General features: G+C 32.7%; 1 protein-coding gene across 4 annotated transcripts; it reads left to right on the forward strand.

Annotated features, from left to right (window-relative positions):
- Positions 1-686: 686 nt before the first annotated feature.
- On the forward strand, positions 687-12,986 carry LOC141482729 (uncharacterized). 4 transcript variants are annotated; one of them, XR_012465687.1, is made up of 5 exons: positions 687-10,355; positions 10,878-10,949; positions 11,371-11,442; positions 11,799-12,386; positions 12,447-12,973. XR_012465687.1 is itself a non-coding variant. In XM_074176458.1 (4 exons), the coding sequence occupies exons 3-4, from the start codon at positions 12,348-12,350 to the stop codon at positions 12,669-12,671; spliced, it is 264 nt and encodes an 87-aa protein (XP_074032559.1). In that variant the 5' UTR covers positions 687-10,949; positions 11,371-11,442; positions 11,799-12,347; the 3' UTR covers positions 12,672-12,986. The 4 variants fall into 4 exon arrangements, 1 of the variants encoding a protein (XP_074032559.1); XR_012465686.1 differs by having other exon boundaries at positions 687-10,949; positions 12,447-12,974; XR_012465688.1 differs by lacking the exon at positions 10,878-10,949.
- The last annotated feature ends 617 nt before the right edge of the window (positions 12,987-13,603 follow it).

The raw sequence follows: 13,603 nt of genomic DNA on the forward strand, positions 1-13,603 counted from the left end.
TTGGGAGATGTGCCATTTGAAAAGTTGTCTTTGATCATCTCACTTGCATATTTTGGAACACGCCCACCGATCCGCTCGAAATTTTGAGGTTAATGTATTTTCACAACCCGTGTCCCGAGTGCAGGTGTTCATTCCTCTTAATAATAGTATATTTCATAAAGGCTTAAACGAATTTAATAAACTAACACAATTTGTAAAAGAATCTAATTCAATAAACCAAGAAGAAGTATATTAGTGACAGCTCATTATGATATTTGTAATTTTTTATTTTTTAATGTGAACTAACCTAACAATCTATAGATATGTATGTATATTTGGTTTTTCTTGAAAGGTACTTTAAAATGTTATTATATTTACATAGTTAATGTCGTGAGATATTTATGAATTTGTAATTTTTCTTTTTTTGTATATTAGGCTTGCCTACTTAATAAATAAATAATAATTCACCATCATAACACTAGAAACTCTGACAAGATCAGACTTCCTATAGTAAAACCAATAATGATTGAGAGTAAAGCGCGTTGTCATATCTAAATTTTACGTTACCAGTTTATAGCAGAATCAAAATATAGTAAGCAGTAGAGTTGTAGGTTGTGGCAAATTATAGATAATACACAATACTAGTATGATTAAAAGGTATTATTTATGACAAAAATCAGTAATGAGCTTGTTGAGTAATACTTATACATTTCCTGATTACTGATCAGTTAAAATTCATTATTTTCTGTATAGTGTTAGATATTTATTACAACTAGTGGCAACGCTGTACGCAACGATATTTCTGTCTTTGTCACTTTACCGTAACTTTCATCTCATCGTTGCAGTCCTCACTAATGTACTTGCAGCCATGAGCGTATCATTGATTTGTGAATTATACAGCGTGAATTGTACGTTTTACAGTTAAGTTAGTCAGCAATCGACGTGTTGTGATAACAATTGGTGAAAATAATAGTGCTAATAAGTGTTTAAGCGTTACATAATTATATTTCTACACCGTTCTCAAACTACTCAAAAAATGGGAGACATGGTCGGGCCTTCCACGTCGAAAAAGGTAAAACGGTCGGAGTCTCGGTCAGTAAGAGAAAAGCAAATTGTACTGCGAGTATTTACTGTCTTGAAAGAGATCATCAGCCACCAAAAGATGACTTTGTGCATATGTGCTGTAATTCTACGTGTGTACCTCCGAATAACCAACCGGGCATTTCTACATCATTAAGTTCCACAATTACAAAAGATAAATTAGTTGATATGTGCTCTGATTATACCGGTGTACCAAAATCATCGATTTACAAAATACTAAGAGAAGCAGAAATTCACAGTTGATGAAGAAGCCAAAACCAGTATACGCAGAACTATTCACAGTTTCTTTTTCAGAAATGAGCTGCCCACATTACAAACAGTTCTGGAGGCACTTAGCGATCATGAATTGGTCCCAAAAATGGCTAAAGAAACTTTTAGGAAACTTGTACACAAAATGAAATTTACGTACGGAAAAGTTGACAGGAAAAGCATTCTCATTGAACGTCAAGAAATAATAGCATGGAGAAGAAACTATCTAAGAAAAATTGACGAATTTCGGAAGCTCAAAAAAAATTGTACTTCATGGACGAGACATGGGTTAACCAAGAACATACGGTCAAAAAAGTATGGCAGGATGGTAATATAACAAGTGCACGACAAGACTTTATTGAAGGTTTGTCAGTTGGGTTAAAACAGCCATCTGGAAAAGGTACCCGTCTGATAGTTACGCATATAGGAAGCGACAGTGGATTTTTACCAAACGGTGAATTAATATTTAAATCTAAGAAAACAGGCGACTATAATGAAGAGATGAATGGGGAGGTGTTTGAAAAATGGTTTGAAGGCATCATTCAACTTGTGGAACCTGGGTCTGTCATCGTCATGGACAATGCCCCATACCATAGTCGACATTTAGAACCATTACCGAAACAATCATAGAAAAAAGCAGCAATTCAAGAATGGTTAATTAATAAGAACATCCAATATAACAAAGATAGTTTAAAGGCAGAACTACTTCAGCTAACAAAATTACACACAGACAAATATAAAAAATTCGCAGTGGATGAAATGGCGTTAAGTCGTGGAATTACAGTTTCAAGGTTACCACCATACCACTGCGAATTAAACCCAATAGAATTAATCTGGGCGCAAGTAAAAGGATATGTGGCACGAGAAAACAGAACATTTAAATTAGTGGACGTGCAACATCACCTACAAGAAGCTATTCGAACTGTTTCTGCAGAAGACTGGAAGAAATGCATGCAGCATGTTTTAAAAGAGGAGCAAAAAATGTGGGACGTAGACAACCGTATTGAACACAATATTGAACCAATCATAATTCACTTTGATGATAGCGGTAGCAACAGTGACGAATCTGAGGTTGAAGATTAGACGAAAATTTGTACATTTACATTTATATTATATTTTATATTATTATTTAGATTTTAGTCTCAACAATGCACTGCCTCATCAAATCAAAACGATGAGTGTGAATAAGTTCAAAAGAACCATTAAACATATTTTGTAAAAAACAGTTTTTACTCAGTCAATGAGTAGGTACTTGGAAGATATTCAAGGTGTGACCTTGTGTGGCCTCTGAGAACATACTTACCGTTTATGTACTGTTTGTTCAACTGTTTCTTATATTTTTCTTATATTTTTGTATGTTTATGTGATGTGATATTTTGCAAATATTTTCAAAAGTGCAGTAGTGTATTACTAAATAGTTTACTCGATATCTTTTGAGACCAAATGACTTGCTATGAATATGCATATGTATATGATATAGTCAAATAAACTTCTATCTATCTATCTCTGTCTTTCGATTCTTGAGTTTTTGAGACCATTCATAGTCAACGTATTTAAAAAACATTTTATTGTGAGATTTTCACTAAACAATTTTATAAAAACGCAACACGTGTTTCGCCATACAATGGTTTTTTCGGGCGTGTCTTTACTAACAATATTCTACATATTCAATGCTTAATATATCTAGTTTTACAATTAGAAGTAGGTACCTGACTTTTACCTAAGTTTGTAATGAATTGAATCATCTGAGCTCATCTCCCAATTTTCACATTTGAAAAATATTTAGTAATGGGGAGTTATTCAATTCCAATTGATTATTCAGTAAATTACCCAAATTCCTGAGTCTATTGATTTCTGAATATTCTAGAAGATTGAGTTTCAAACTCTTCTCTTCTAAATGTAACACGTCGTATTCATGATTGAACGCATGTCCTTCTGCTAAAAGGTGGTTTGCAAATGTGGAATTGGTCTTTCTATTCTAAAGAGCAAAGAAGTAGTTTTGTAAATAAGAAAGACCAATTTCATGGTCTATGACTTTCGTCTACAAGTTCTTCATAATCTAAATTTAACGTGTTTCGGGATTTTGTTGAAATATGTACCGTAACCGAAATAATGAATTTATTCCATTTGGCTTTTACACACTGTATATGAAAACGGCGCCGACCTACAAACGTATCCAAATCAACGACATTTCTAACAAATTATTGAGTATTCCCAGTTGCGAAAACTCCTGCATTGTTGTCAGTTATATGGACGCTTTATAATCGTTCACCTGTATGAAAAATATACGTAACAAATATACGCGTACCTTCTGAGCGCCACCAAAATGAAAAATACTCAACTAGAGTATACGCCAATCTATAGAATTTTGACAATGAATCTGATAACTGGGCGTCCATTCGAAATTTTCCAAGATAAGGAAACTCTGAGCTGCCTTGCACGGAGAAACAATTCGGCGCGTTCATTGCAACCGGACGCCCGATTGATAGAAATCCGATTGATAGTCAAGCTGCTGGAAAATAATTCCATGAAAATCAAAAGATAAATAGAGCCACCGGTAGATAGCTGTTTCAGCCTATTGGGCATCGTCAGTACCGGGCAGGCGGTCCTCGATTGACGACAAAATGTGAGTAACCAAGTACTACTCAGAAGAAGCTAATAACTTTAGTAGTCAATGCCAAAGACATAAAAAAGACAGCAAATTTTTTGTTATAATTTCAGAGGCATATGGCATATTTTATTAATTGAGAAACAGTTTTGTGGATGAAATTAAACATTTTCAAAAATCAATGTGAAAGTCGAAGGAGATTTTACTTGAGCTGAATTTTCCATTTTTTAATTTGCCTAAAAAAGGAATAGAAATCAGTACAAGGATTTATGACAACGAAATTAGATCTGATGAGTTTCTATAATAATAATAATATTTTTTTGCAATCAATTACATTGTTCAATATAAACATAAAAATATTTCAGAAAGGATAACAAAACAAAAAAGTATATATACTTACATATAAAAAATAATAAGAACAGGAATGCAACTTGAAAACAATTCGAAAAAGTTCTAGTTCAGCCCCAATTTATAAGTATAATCATAATTGTTCGCATGCAAATAATTTTTATATTCATTTTGAAATTGTTGAAGTATAAATAAATATTATCTGTGGAAACATTGAGTTATTCATTATTGGCCAAGAGACTGTCTCGAAATAAATTTAGTTTCATAGTATGAAGTGATGGGTCGATCTCATTATAAAGCTTGAAGACATTGTAGGTAAAGCTTCTTCGGAACAGATAAGTTTTGTAAGGTGGAAGCGAGATATGACCCCTATGACGTAAATTAAGGTTATGAATATCTGTCCTATATTTTATTGTAAAGATATGGGACACTGTGTATTGATTACTACATGGGTTAAAATGAGAAAATGAAGTTTTCGACTATCTGGCATTAGTAGAGGGGGAAAGACAGGTCTGGACCTCCCCCCAAGGGTATGCCCCCCCAGATCCACAACACTGACTGTGACCTTGATTCGTTTTTTTATTCTCCGCCTATGAGTTGACCTTGAGTTGTGTGTAACATGATGAGGTGAAACCCCTTTTTGACTCTCCGCCCATGACTGGCATTGAGATGTGTGTGATGTCATGACCGTGAACCGCTTTTTACTGTACAGCTATGATTTGGCCTTGCATGGTCACATGACCTTGGAAATTTCTTAAGCGATTTCGAGCTTCGAACACGTCATATGACCTTGGGAAAAATTTTGAACGATATTACTGATTTATTACCTTGAGTTTGAGTGATATTTAATAAAATGACATAGATTTACCTTGGATTGGAGTGGGGGGTTATGCACATATAACATGTGTGTTGTGAATGTTTCTTTTTTGTCCGTATTCTCATCATAATCGTGTGGTTTTATATAAAAGATGTATACGTGTAGTGAATGTGGAAATAGTTTCACTCGGAGTGATAACTTGCGTCGTCATCAGCGAGAATCATGTATTCTTGCAAATAATGAAGGACCATCAATGTCGAAGAGGCGGCCTAGGTTAAACGCTCCATTATCTCCAGAAATGCAAACCTGTTTGTGTTGCAATTTGAATATTGCAAGTGATCAGATGAATATTCATCGGAGGACTTTGCAACATAGAACAAATGCATGTATTCAATATGGGGACGGTGTTAAAATCATACGCACAGCATTCAAGTGTAGAATTGTGAGCTATAGAGTGGATAGTCAAAACCATCACATTGATTACCCAACATTTTTCAATGAATTGAAGCAAAAAGTTTTTAAACTACTCGAAGAAGTGTTAGTTATCCATAAAAGTGTGAAAGTCAATATGGATGTGTTTGGACGTTACTATCTTCAAACTAAGGAGAATTTAGAAGTAAAATCATTCAATAGTCCCAATCAAGTTGTCGATCAATCGAATGGTTTGAATGTGATTTATAACATTTTTATTGATGCTTTAACTGCTCAAGCAATGGAATTTCAACATCGAGATTCAGGTAAGTGATGTATTCAGAAAATTGGTTATTAGATGTGAAGAGAAAATAAATTTTCAGGTTGGACTATTGAGGAAATTCTGTTTATGGAAGTAAATGTCAACAAGTATAGTCCCCTTGGAGGCTCTTCTTATATCAAGTTACCCAAATTCATTGAGTTGAAGAAAAGTGTTGTGAATGTTATTAATCAAGATCAATACTGTTTTGCATGGGCTGTCACTTCAGCTCTGTATCCTGCCAGTGTGAGTGTGTGTGAAATTTCATCTTATCCTCAATTCTCTACCGTGTTGAACGTAGCAGGTATGGATTTTCCAGTAAAGTTGAAAGATATTCCTAAATTTGAGATTATGAATGATTGCTCTATCAATGTTTATGGTTTAGAAAAATGTTTCAAACACGGTAAAGATTCATATGATGTTGTAGGCCCGTTAGATTATTCGAAACGTAGACTTAATAGTCATGTGAATCTGCTGAATATAATGGATGATTCTGGTAACAGTCATTATTGTTGGATTAAAGATTTATCGAGATTAGTATCATCTCAAATATCAGCACATGAACATAGAAAATATTTCTATGATGGTTGTTTATTATACTTTAGTAATGAGCGGGGTTTATTGCGACATCAATTGAATGATTGTAATCACATATCGACAACAACACCAACCCCAAAATTCAGAGTTGATAAATTCGGTGAATGCGTATCTGAGAATATTTTGAAATTTGAAAATATTGAGAAACAGTTGAGAGTTCCATTCACAGTGTATGCTGATTTTGAATCAATCCTTAAACCACTGCACACAACTGAGCCAAATCCTGCTAAGTCTTTCACAAATCGAACCTATCTTCATGAACCATACGCTTTCTCATATCTCATAAAGTGCTCTTTTGATGATTCAATTTCAAAATTCGTATTTATAGAGGGGCTGATGCATCTAAAGTTTTCATTTCAAAGTTGGAGGCTGACGTCACCAATATATATCACAAATATTTGAAAAATATCGTTTCAATGAACCCTTTGACTGTTGAGGAAGAAAATGATTTCAATAATGCCACTACATGTGCTATATGTGGAAAGACATTCGAAGAGAATGACATTAAAATTCACGATCACTGTCATCTGACAGGAAAAAAAAGAACTGGAGCAACACATTCCATATGTAATCTCAATTTCAAATTGCCCAATTTCATTCCGATCATTTTCCATAATCTCAGTGGGTATGACTGTCACTTGTTCATAAAAGATTTATGCTCCAATAAAAGTAAAGTTGACGTCATCGCTCAAACTAAAGAGAAATATATTTCTTTCACGAAACACTTATTTATGGAAAACAAATTAAATCGAAATGGGCAATTGAAAAAAGTATTTTTGAAATTAAGGTTCATCGATAGTTTCAAATTTATGAGTGCATCTCTTCAAGAGTTGGGCGGTAATTTAGATGAGAAACATTTTGTGGAAATGAGAAAACATTTTCCAGAAAATGATAAATTTAAACTTATGAGACAGAAAGGTGTTTTTCCATACAGTTTCATCGATTCTTTAGATAAATTGAATTATTCATCTATACCATCAAAGGCGGACTTTTTTGACAAACTGAATGAAAGACATATTTCTGATAATGAATATGATAGAGTGAAGCAGGTATGGAAAACATTCAATTGTCATGATTTGGGTGAATATTCTGATATTTACTTAAAATCAGATGTTCTATTACTGTGTGATATTTTTGAAAATTTCAGAAACATGAGTTTGAGTACATATAAATTGGATCCTGCACATTATTTCACATCTCCAGGTCTTTCTTGGGACGCTATGTTGAAATATACAGGCATCAAGTTGGAATTATTAACTGATATAGACATGGTGCATTTTTTTCAAAAAGGTATTCGTGGCGGTGTTAGTCAATGTTCGGAGAGACAGCACATTGCAAATAATCAATTCCTTCCAAATTATAATCCTAATGAAGCTTCATCATTTATCATGTATTTGGATGCAACAAATCTGTATGGTCATAGCATGTCTCAATCACTACCTTTTGGAGGGTTCACATGGTTGACCTCCGATGAAATAAGTAAACTAGATATCGTCAGTATTCCAGATGAAAATTCTCAAGGATATATTCTTGAAGTTGATATTCATTACCCCGTTGAAATGCACGATTTACATTCAGACTTACCATTTTTGGTTGAAAGTATCATACCGCCTGGGTCAAAGTCTAAAATAGCCAAACTTATACCTAATTTGAATGATAAAAATAAATATATCATTCATTATAGAAATTTGAAACAGGCACTTCGTAATGGTTTAAAACTGATTAGAACCCATAGAGTTCTCAGATTCGATCAGTCACAATGGTTGAAAAAATATATCGATTTAAATACTAAACTGAAAAATGAAGCCACCAATAAGTTTGAGAAGAATTACTTCAAATTAAATGTGAACTCTATTTATGGGAAAACTTTGGAAAATGTTTACAACAGGAGAGACATTCGAATTGTTACACATTGGGAATCTTTACGGGGAGGAATGGGTGCCAACGCTTTGATAGCTCGCCCTAATTTCAAAACATTATCCATAATTGCAGAAGACTTTGTAGTCATACATATGGATAAAGTTAAGGTTTGTTACAACAAACCATAGTATCTGGGGTTTAGTATATTGGATATGTCGAAAACTGTCATTTACGACTTTTTCTATGATGTTATTAAAAAACATTTCGGATCACGTTCTTCTCTTCTCTACACCGACACAGACTCTTTGATTTTGAAAATAATGACAGATAATTTTTATGAATTTATCATTGAGAATGTTGATAAATTTGACACTTCCAACTATGCGTTGGATAATAGTTCCATGTGCCAGTTAAGAAGTCGGTAATTGGAAATATGAAAGACGAACTTCCAAACGATCCTATAATTAGTTTTCATGGGACTGGAGCAAAAGCATATCACATCCAAAGTGTGTCAAATGAAATTAAAATGGCTAAGGGTGTCAAAAAATCCGTGATTAAAAATCGGATTTCAATTGACGATTACATTAGGATTGTTGAAACAGGTGGAACAATATTGCGAAAGATGAATGTATTCAGAAGTGATTTACATGATATTTATACTTTGATGTGTAATAAAGTCGCTCTGTCGCATAACGATGATAAAAGATTCATAATTCCGAATACTACCAAAACATTACCTTGGGGTCATTCCGATATTGAATTTTATCAAACAAGCTCCCAACAGAATCTGAGAATTCTTTTGGAAGTAATGAAAGATTCCAACAATACCATCGATGAAAACCTAGATCTCCTTATTGCATTATTGGAAGAGCAATCGAGTAATTGAATTTTACAAATCTAATTTTTGCTTTTAAAATTTTGGAAAATTCATATTTGACGAAAAGAATCGTTCAAATCGTTTGTGGTGTCACTATAAATTAGAATTAAGATTTCATGTTCATAAGTGATTGAGTCACAATTAGTTTAGCGCGAGTATATGATTTAGAAAAAATATTCAATTATTATATTTTATTCCAAAAACTGACAATTGCGCGTATTCGGCATTTTTGGGAAAAAAGGATGTTTAGTATCTAAGTTTTGTAACTTTGTGGGTAGAAAATATCGATATTCAAACAAAAATTTATGATTATATGTCTCTGAAGTCTAGACAATTTCATTATTTTATTGAAGGGAAGCGAAAAGATGTTTGGTTATTTGGAGAAAAAATATTTTATCATTATATGCTGTTGATGTCTAGACAATTTTCATTCTTTTATTGAAGGGACGCAAAAGGTTGTTTGGTTAATTTTGGAGAGAAAATATTTTATGATTATATGGTGTTGTTAGTCTAGTCAATTTCATTATTTTATTGAAGGGATGTCAAAGGATGTTTGGTTATTTGAAGAAAAAATTTCGGGTTGGAAACCTCGACCGTAAAATCCATTAGCACGTTCAGAAGTGCATTGGCATATTTGAGATAGAAACCCTCGAAGAGTCCATTCAGGAACTTTTATAGCGTGTCTAGACAATATTATTTTATTGAAGGGATGCAAGAGGTTGAATGGTTTATTTGAAAAAAAATTCGGGTAGGAAACCCTGACCGTAAAATTCATTAGCACGTTCAGAGGTGCATTGACATAATTGAGGTAGAAACCATCAAAATGTCCATTAGGACATTCGGGAAGTTTTATAGGGTGATAAAGACGGAATTCTAACAATTTTGTGCACTCTGGACAATTGTAAAATCTCAAATTAGTTTCTACCAACAATAAACTCTTACTACCCTTTTCTTCCATTTTAAATTTTGTATCGTTGGGACAAATCATAAGACTCGAATTCAACCCCCACCAGAAAGGGCTGACCTTTCCAAACACCAGAACAGAATCAGAAGGGACAACACATCATTCTGTTTTAGTATCTCTTACCCATCGAACTAACTTGCAGTGACACAGTCAAGTCAAGTGATATAGTTGACTCAAGCAACCCAATAATCATCAATGATTCTTAGCAGTTGAAGTTATCTCAATGTAAGTACAGTGTACTATATTATTCATTTCGAATTGAAAGGGTTATAATTTTAGGAGTGTTTAGTTTTTTGAATTTCTAATTTGTATTCAATTCAGTGTTCATATAAAATTATCTATTCCAAAAGTATTTTTTTTTGTGTAAATCAACTGATTTTCATGAAAGTAGATGTTTTCGAAAGAGAGTTTTTATTTATACTTAATATAACCTTGAATATTCTGAACAAAATTTGAATGTTTCTGAAAGGAAGTTGAGATGTGACGATGATATATGAAATTCTTTTCTGAAATTGCTTCCTTCTTTTCAGTTTCTAATTTTTTTTTGTATAATTCAGTGTTCATATGAATTTATTAGTTCAGAGTTTTTTTTTCATATAATTCATTGTTTTCTAACAGTAGTTGTTTTTATGTAAACGTAATACAACCTTGAAAAGTGTGAAACAAGTTTGAAGGTTTCTAAAAGGACATTGAGATTTTGATGATGTTATATGGAATTCTTTTTTGAAATTGATTCCTTCCTTTCAGTTCAATAAAGCAGCCAGGTGAAGCAACTCCATCAAATCCTTCAAATCTTAGCAGCTGAAAATTCATCTCGATGTAAGTACAACCTACTATATTATTCATATCAAACTGAAAAGGTTATATTTTAAGATGAGATTAATTTTGGTAAAGAACGGTTATTTATACTTAATATAACCTTGAATATTCTGAACAAAATTTGAATGTTTCTGAAAGGAAGTTGAGATGTGACGATGAATGATATATGAAATTCTTTTCTGAAATTGCTTCCTTCTTTTCAGTTTTTAAATTTTTTTTTGTATAATTCAGTGTTCATATAAAATTATTAGTTCAGAGTTTTTTTCATATAATTCATTGTTTTCTATGAAAGTAGTTGTTTTTATGTGAACGTAATACAACCTTGAAAAGTGTGAAACACGTTTGAAGGTTTCTAAAAGGACATTGAGATTTTGATGATGTTATATGGAATTCTTTTTTGAAATTGATTCCTTCCTTTCAGTTCAATAAAGCAGCCAGGTGAAGCAACTCCATCAAAGCCTTCAAATCTTAGCAGCTGAAAATTCATCTCGATGTAAGTACAACCTAGTATATTATTCATATCAAACTGAAAAGGGTATATTTTAAGATGAGAATAATTTTGGTAAAGAACGGTTTTTGTTTTTCTATAAAATATTTTTTTTGTGTGATTCAGTGTTCATATGAAAGTAATTGATTTGAATGTAATTTTTGTTTCACGAAATTCAATGTTTTTTTGAAAGTAGTTGTTTTAGAAAGGGTACATTGTGATTAAAAGTTACTTCTTCGTATATAGTTACCTCTTTTGAAATTGCTTTTTCTGAAAGATTTCCACTGTTTTGTATCAAGGTGATGAAAAGAAAAGATGAAAACTTTTTTGTTAGCTAATTGTCTATTATTTTTTGATTTCAGAACCATGTCTTTGTTGAAAGAACCTTTATTAAAATCATCAAACTCTGTGAACCGATCAGAAATGTGTGAAATGGAGCGCAGGGATGTAATTGTCCACCAGAACGTGATCATTCAGGAAGGCGGGGAGATACCACAACCGGTGATGACTTCCATTCAGCAGATGCACAATGCTAAATCATTTTTAAATGGATTCAATCCAAACCATGTGGAGATGAATGACAATCCCTCAAACATTGATAATGTGATGGCGATTCACACCCAGAATCTTGATGAGTCACTTCCGAACTTATCACAAACTGTTGTGAGTAACATATTAGAGATGGAGGAAACATATTCGAAGAATATGGGATCTCCACATAGTTCAATCACTCAGAATAGTTCGGATGATGACTTTGAGAGACGAAAAAGAAAAAAAATGGAGAGTGATGAAAAAATAATGAAGAAGGCGAAGAAGTCTAAAAAGTCTAGCTCGAAGTCGCCATCTAGAAGGAGACACAAGACGAAACACGAAAAAAGGGATAAAAACAAGTCGATAAGAGTGAGAGAGAGATGGAAGTCATAACAGGACCTTCTACATCACTCCATCAGGTAATTATCATTACTCAAACGCGACAAGATGTTAGTTCATCATATCCTTTTATTCCACAGGTTCCTGAATACGATAATGTTAGTCCTGGAAGCACGCCTCCCCCAACGATTGACCTCGAAAAATCAGACGATTGGTTTTCATTTATGAGATCCAGGAGAGACAAATTTCTAGAGATGTATCACGTTTACAATGGCTTCGAAACGGAATATAGAGCGAAGAGGGAAAAACTTGTTGAATTGGAAGAGCAAGTTTCTCTCCTCGAAGTGGAATGTGAACAAATGTGAGCAGCTCAACGAGAGAGATCTGCTCACATGAAAAAACTTTCTCCCAAAATTCGACAATTGGAAATCTTCAGCAAGGAGATACATGAAAATTCCATCTTACATCTCTTGTAAAAATTTTTATCTTTCCCTATACATTTGCAATTCATGTATCATAAAGTTTTCTATATTATTATCATATCTGTATTAGTCAGAGCAATCGTGTCGAGAAATCTCCCCCAATAAATCTTTTGTAAATATTTTTTTTGTATGTTGGTAATAAAGTTATATGTGAATGTCACTTTCTAGTCATATTTAAAAGTGTAAAATTGATTATTCATATTTGAAAAAATGAATAATGAATGTATCAGTTAATCATTTTGTTTAAAAAAAACAAAATAAAGTTATGTAATGCAATTTCTATTTATATGTAAAAAAGTATATTTTATATTTTGAGAAATAAATAAGGAAAGTAATGATTAGTCATTTTTATTTCTAAAAAACAAATAATATTTATGTATGTTACTTTCTACTCATAACTAAAAGTGCAAATCTGATTATTTAAAAAATATATAAAAGTAACAATTAGAAAGTTATTTTCAATCTCTGAAAAAATTAAAATGATTGTAGCATTGATTATTAAATGTCAATGCCACAGATCAAAAAAAATTCTACATCCTATATTGAGATGGATGACTCAGATGAAGTCAAATCAATGGTTATTTTTCAGAAAACAGAATGAGATTATCATTCATTACATTCAAAAGTTATCTGTCGAAAACAAAGTCAATCGTTAGGGTTAAAACTCCATGTCAGAGGGTATATGACATTTCATAACACAAGGTCGTATGAGATATAAATATCTCAGCGACTTGTGATGTCATCTGAGATTATATGACTTGATCATAATACAAGATCATGAGACACGCAAAGTTGTGTTTATACATCAAGGTCAT

The sequence above is a fragment of the Leptinotarsa decemlineata genome, unplaced genomic scaffold (assembly GCF_025532065.1).
Source record: "Leptinotarsa decemlineata unplaced genomic scaffold, Ldec_3_MD MMD2_P_RNA_scaffold_14, whole genome shotgun sequence".
NCBI lineage: Eukaryota > Metazoa > Arthropoda > Insecta > Coleoptera > Chrysomelidae > Leptinotarsa > Leptinotarsa decemlineata.

What these genes read in the sequence shown, in the direction of transcription:
- LOC141482729 (XM_074176458.1), top strand. Translation starts at nt 12,348, where the DNA reads ATGGAAGTCATAACAGGACCTTCTACATCACTCCATCAG. An exon ending in CTTCTACATCACTCCATCAG is followed by an intron (nt 12,387 to 12,446) that starts GTAATTATCATT and finishes TTTATTCCACAG; the next exon opens with GTTCCTGAATACGATAATGT.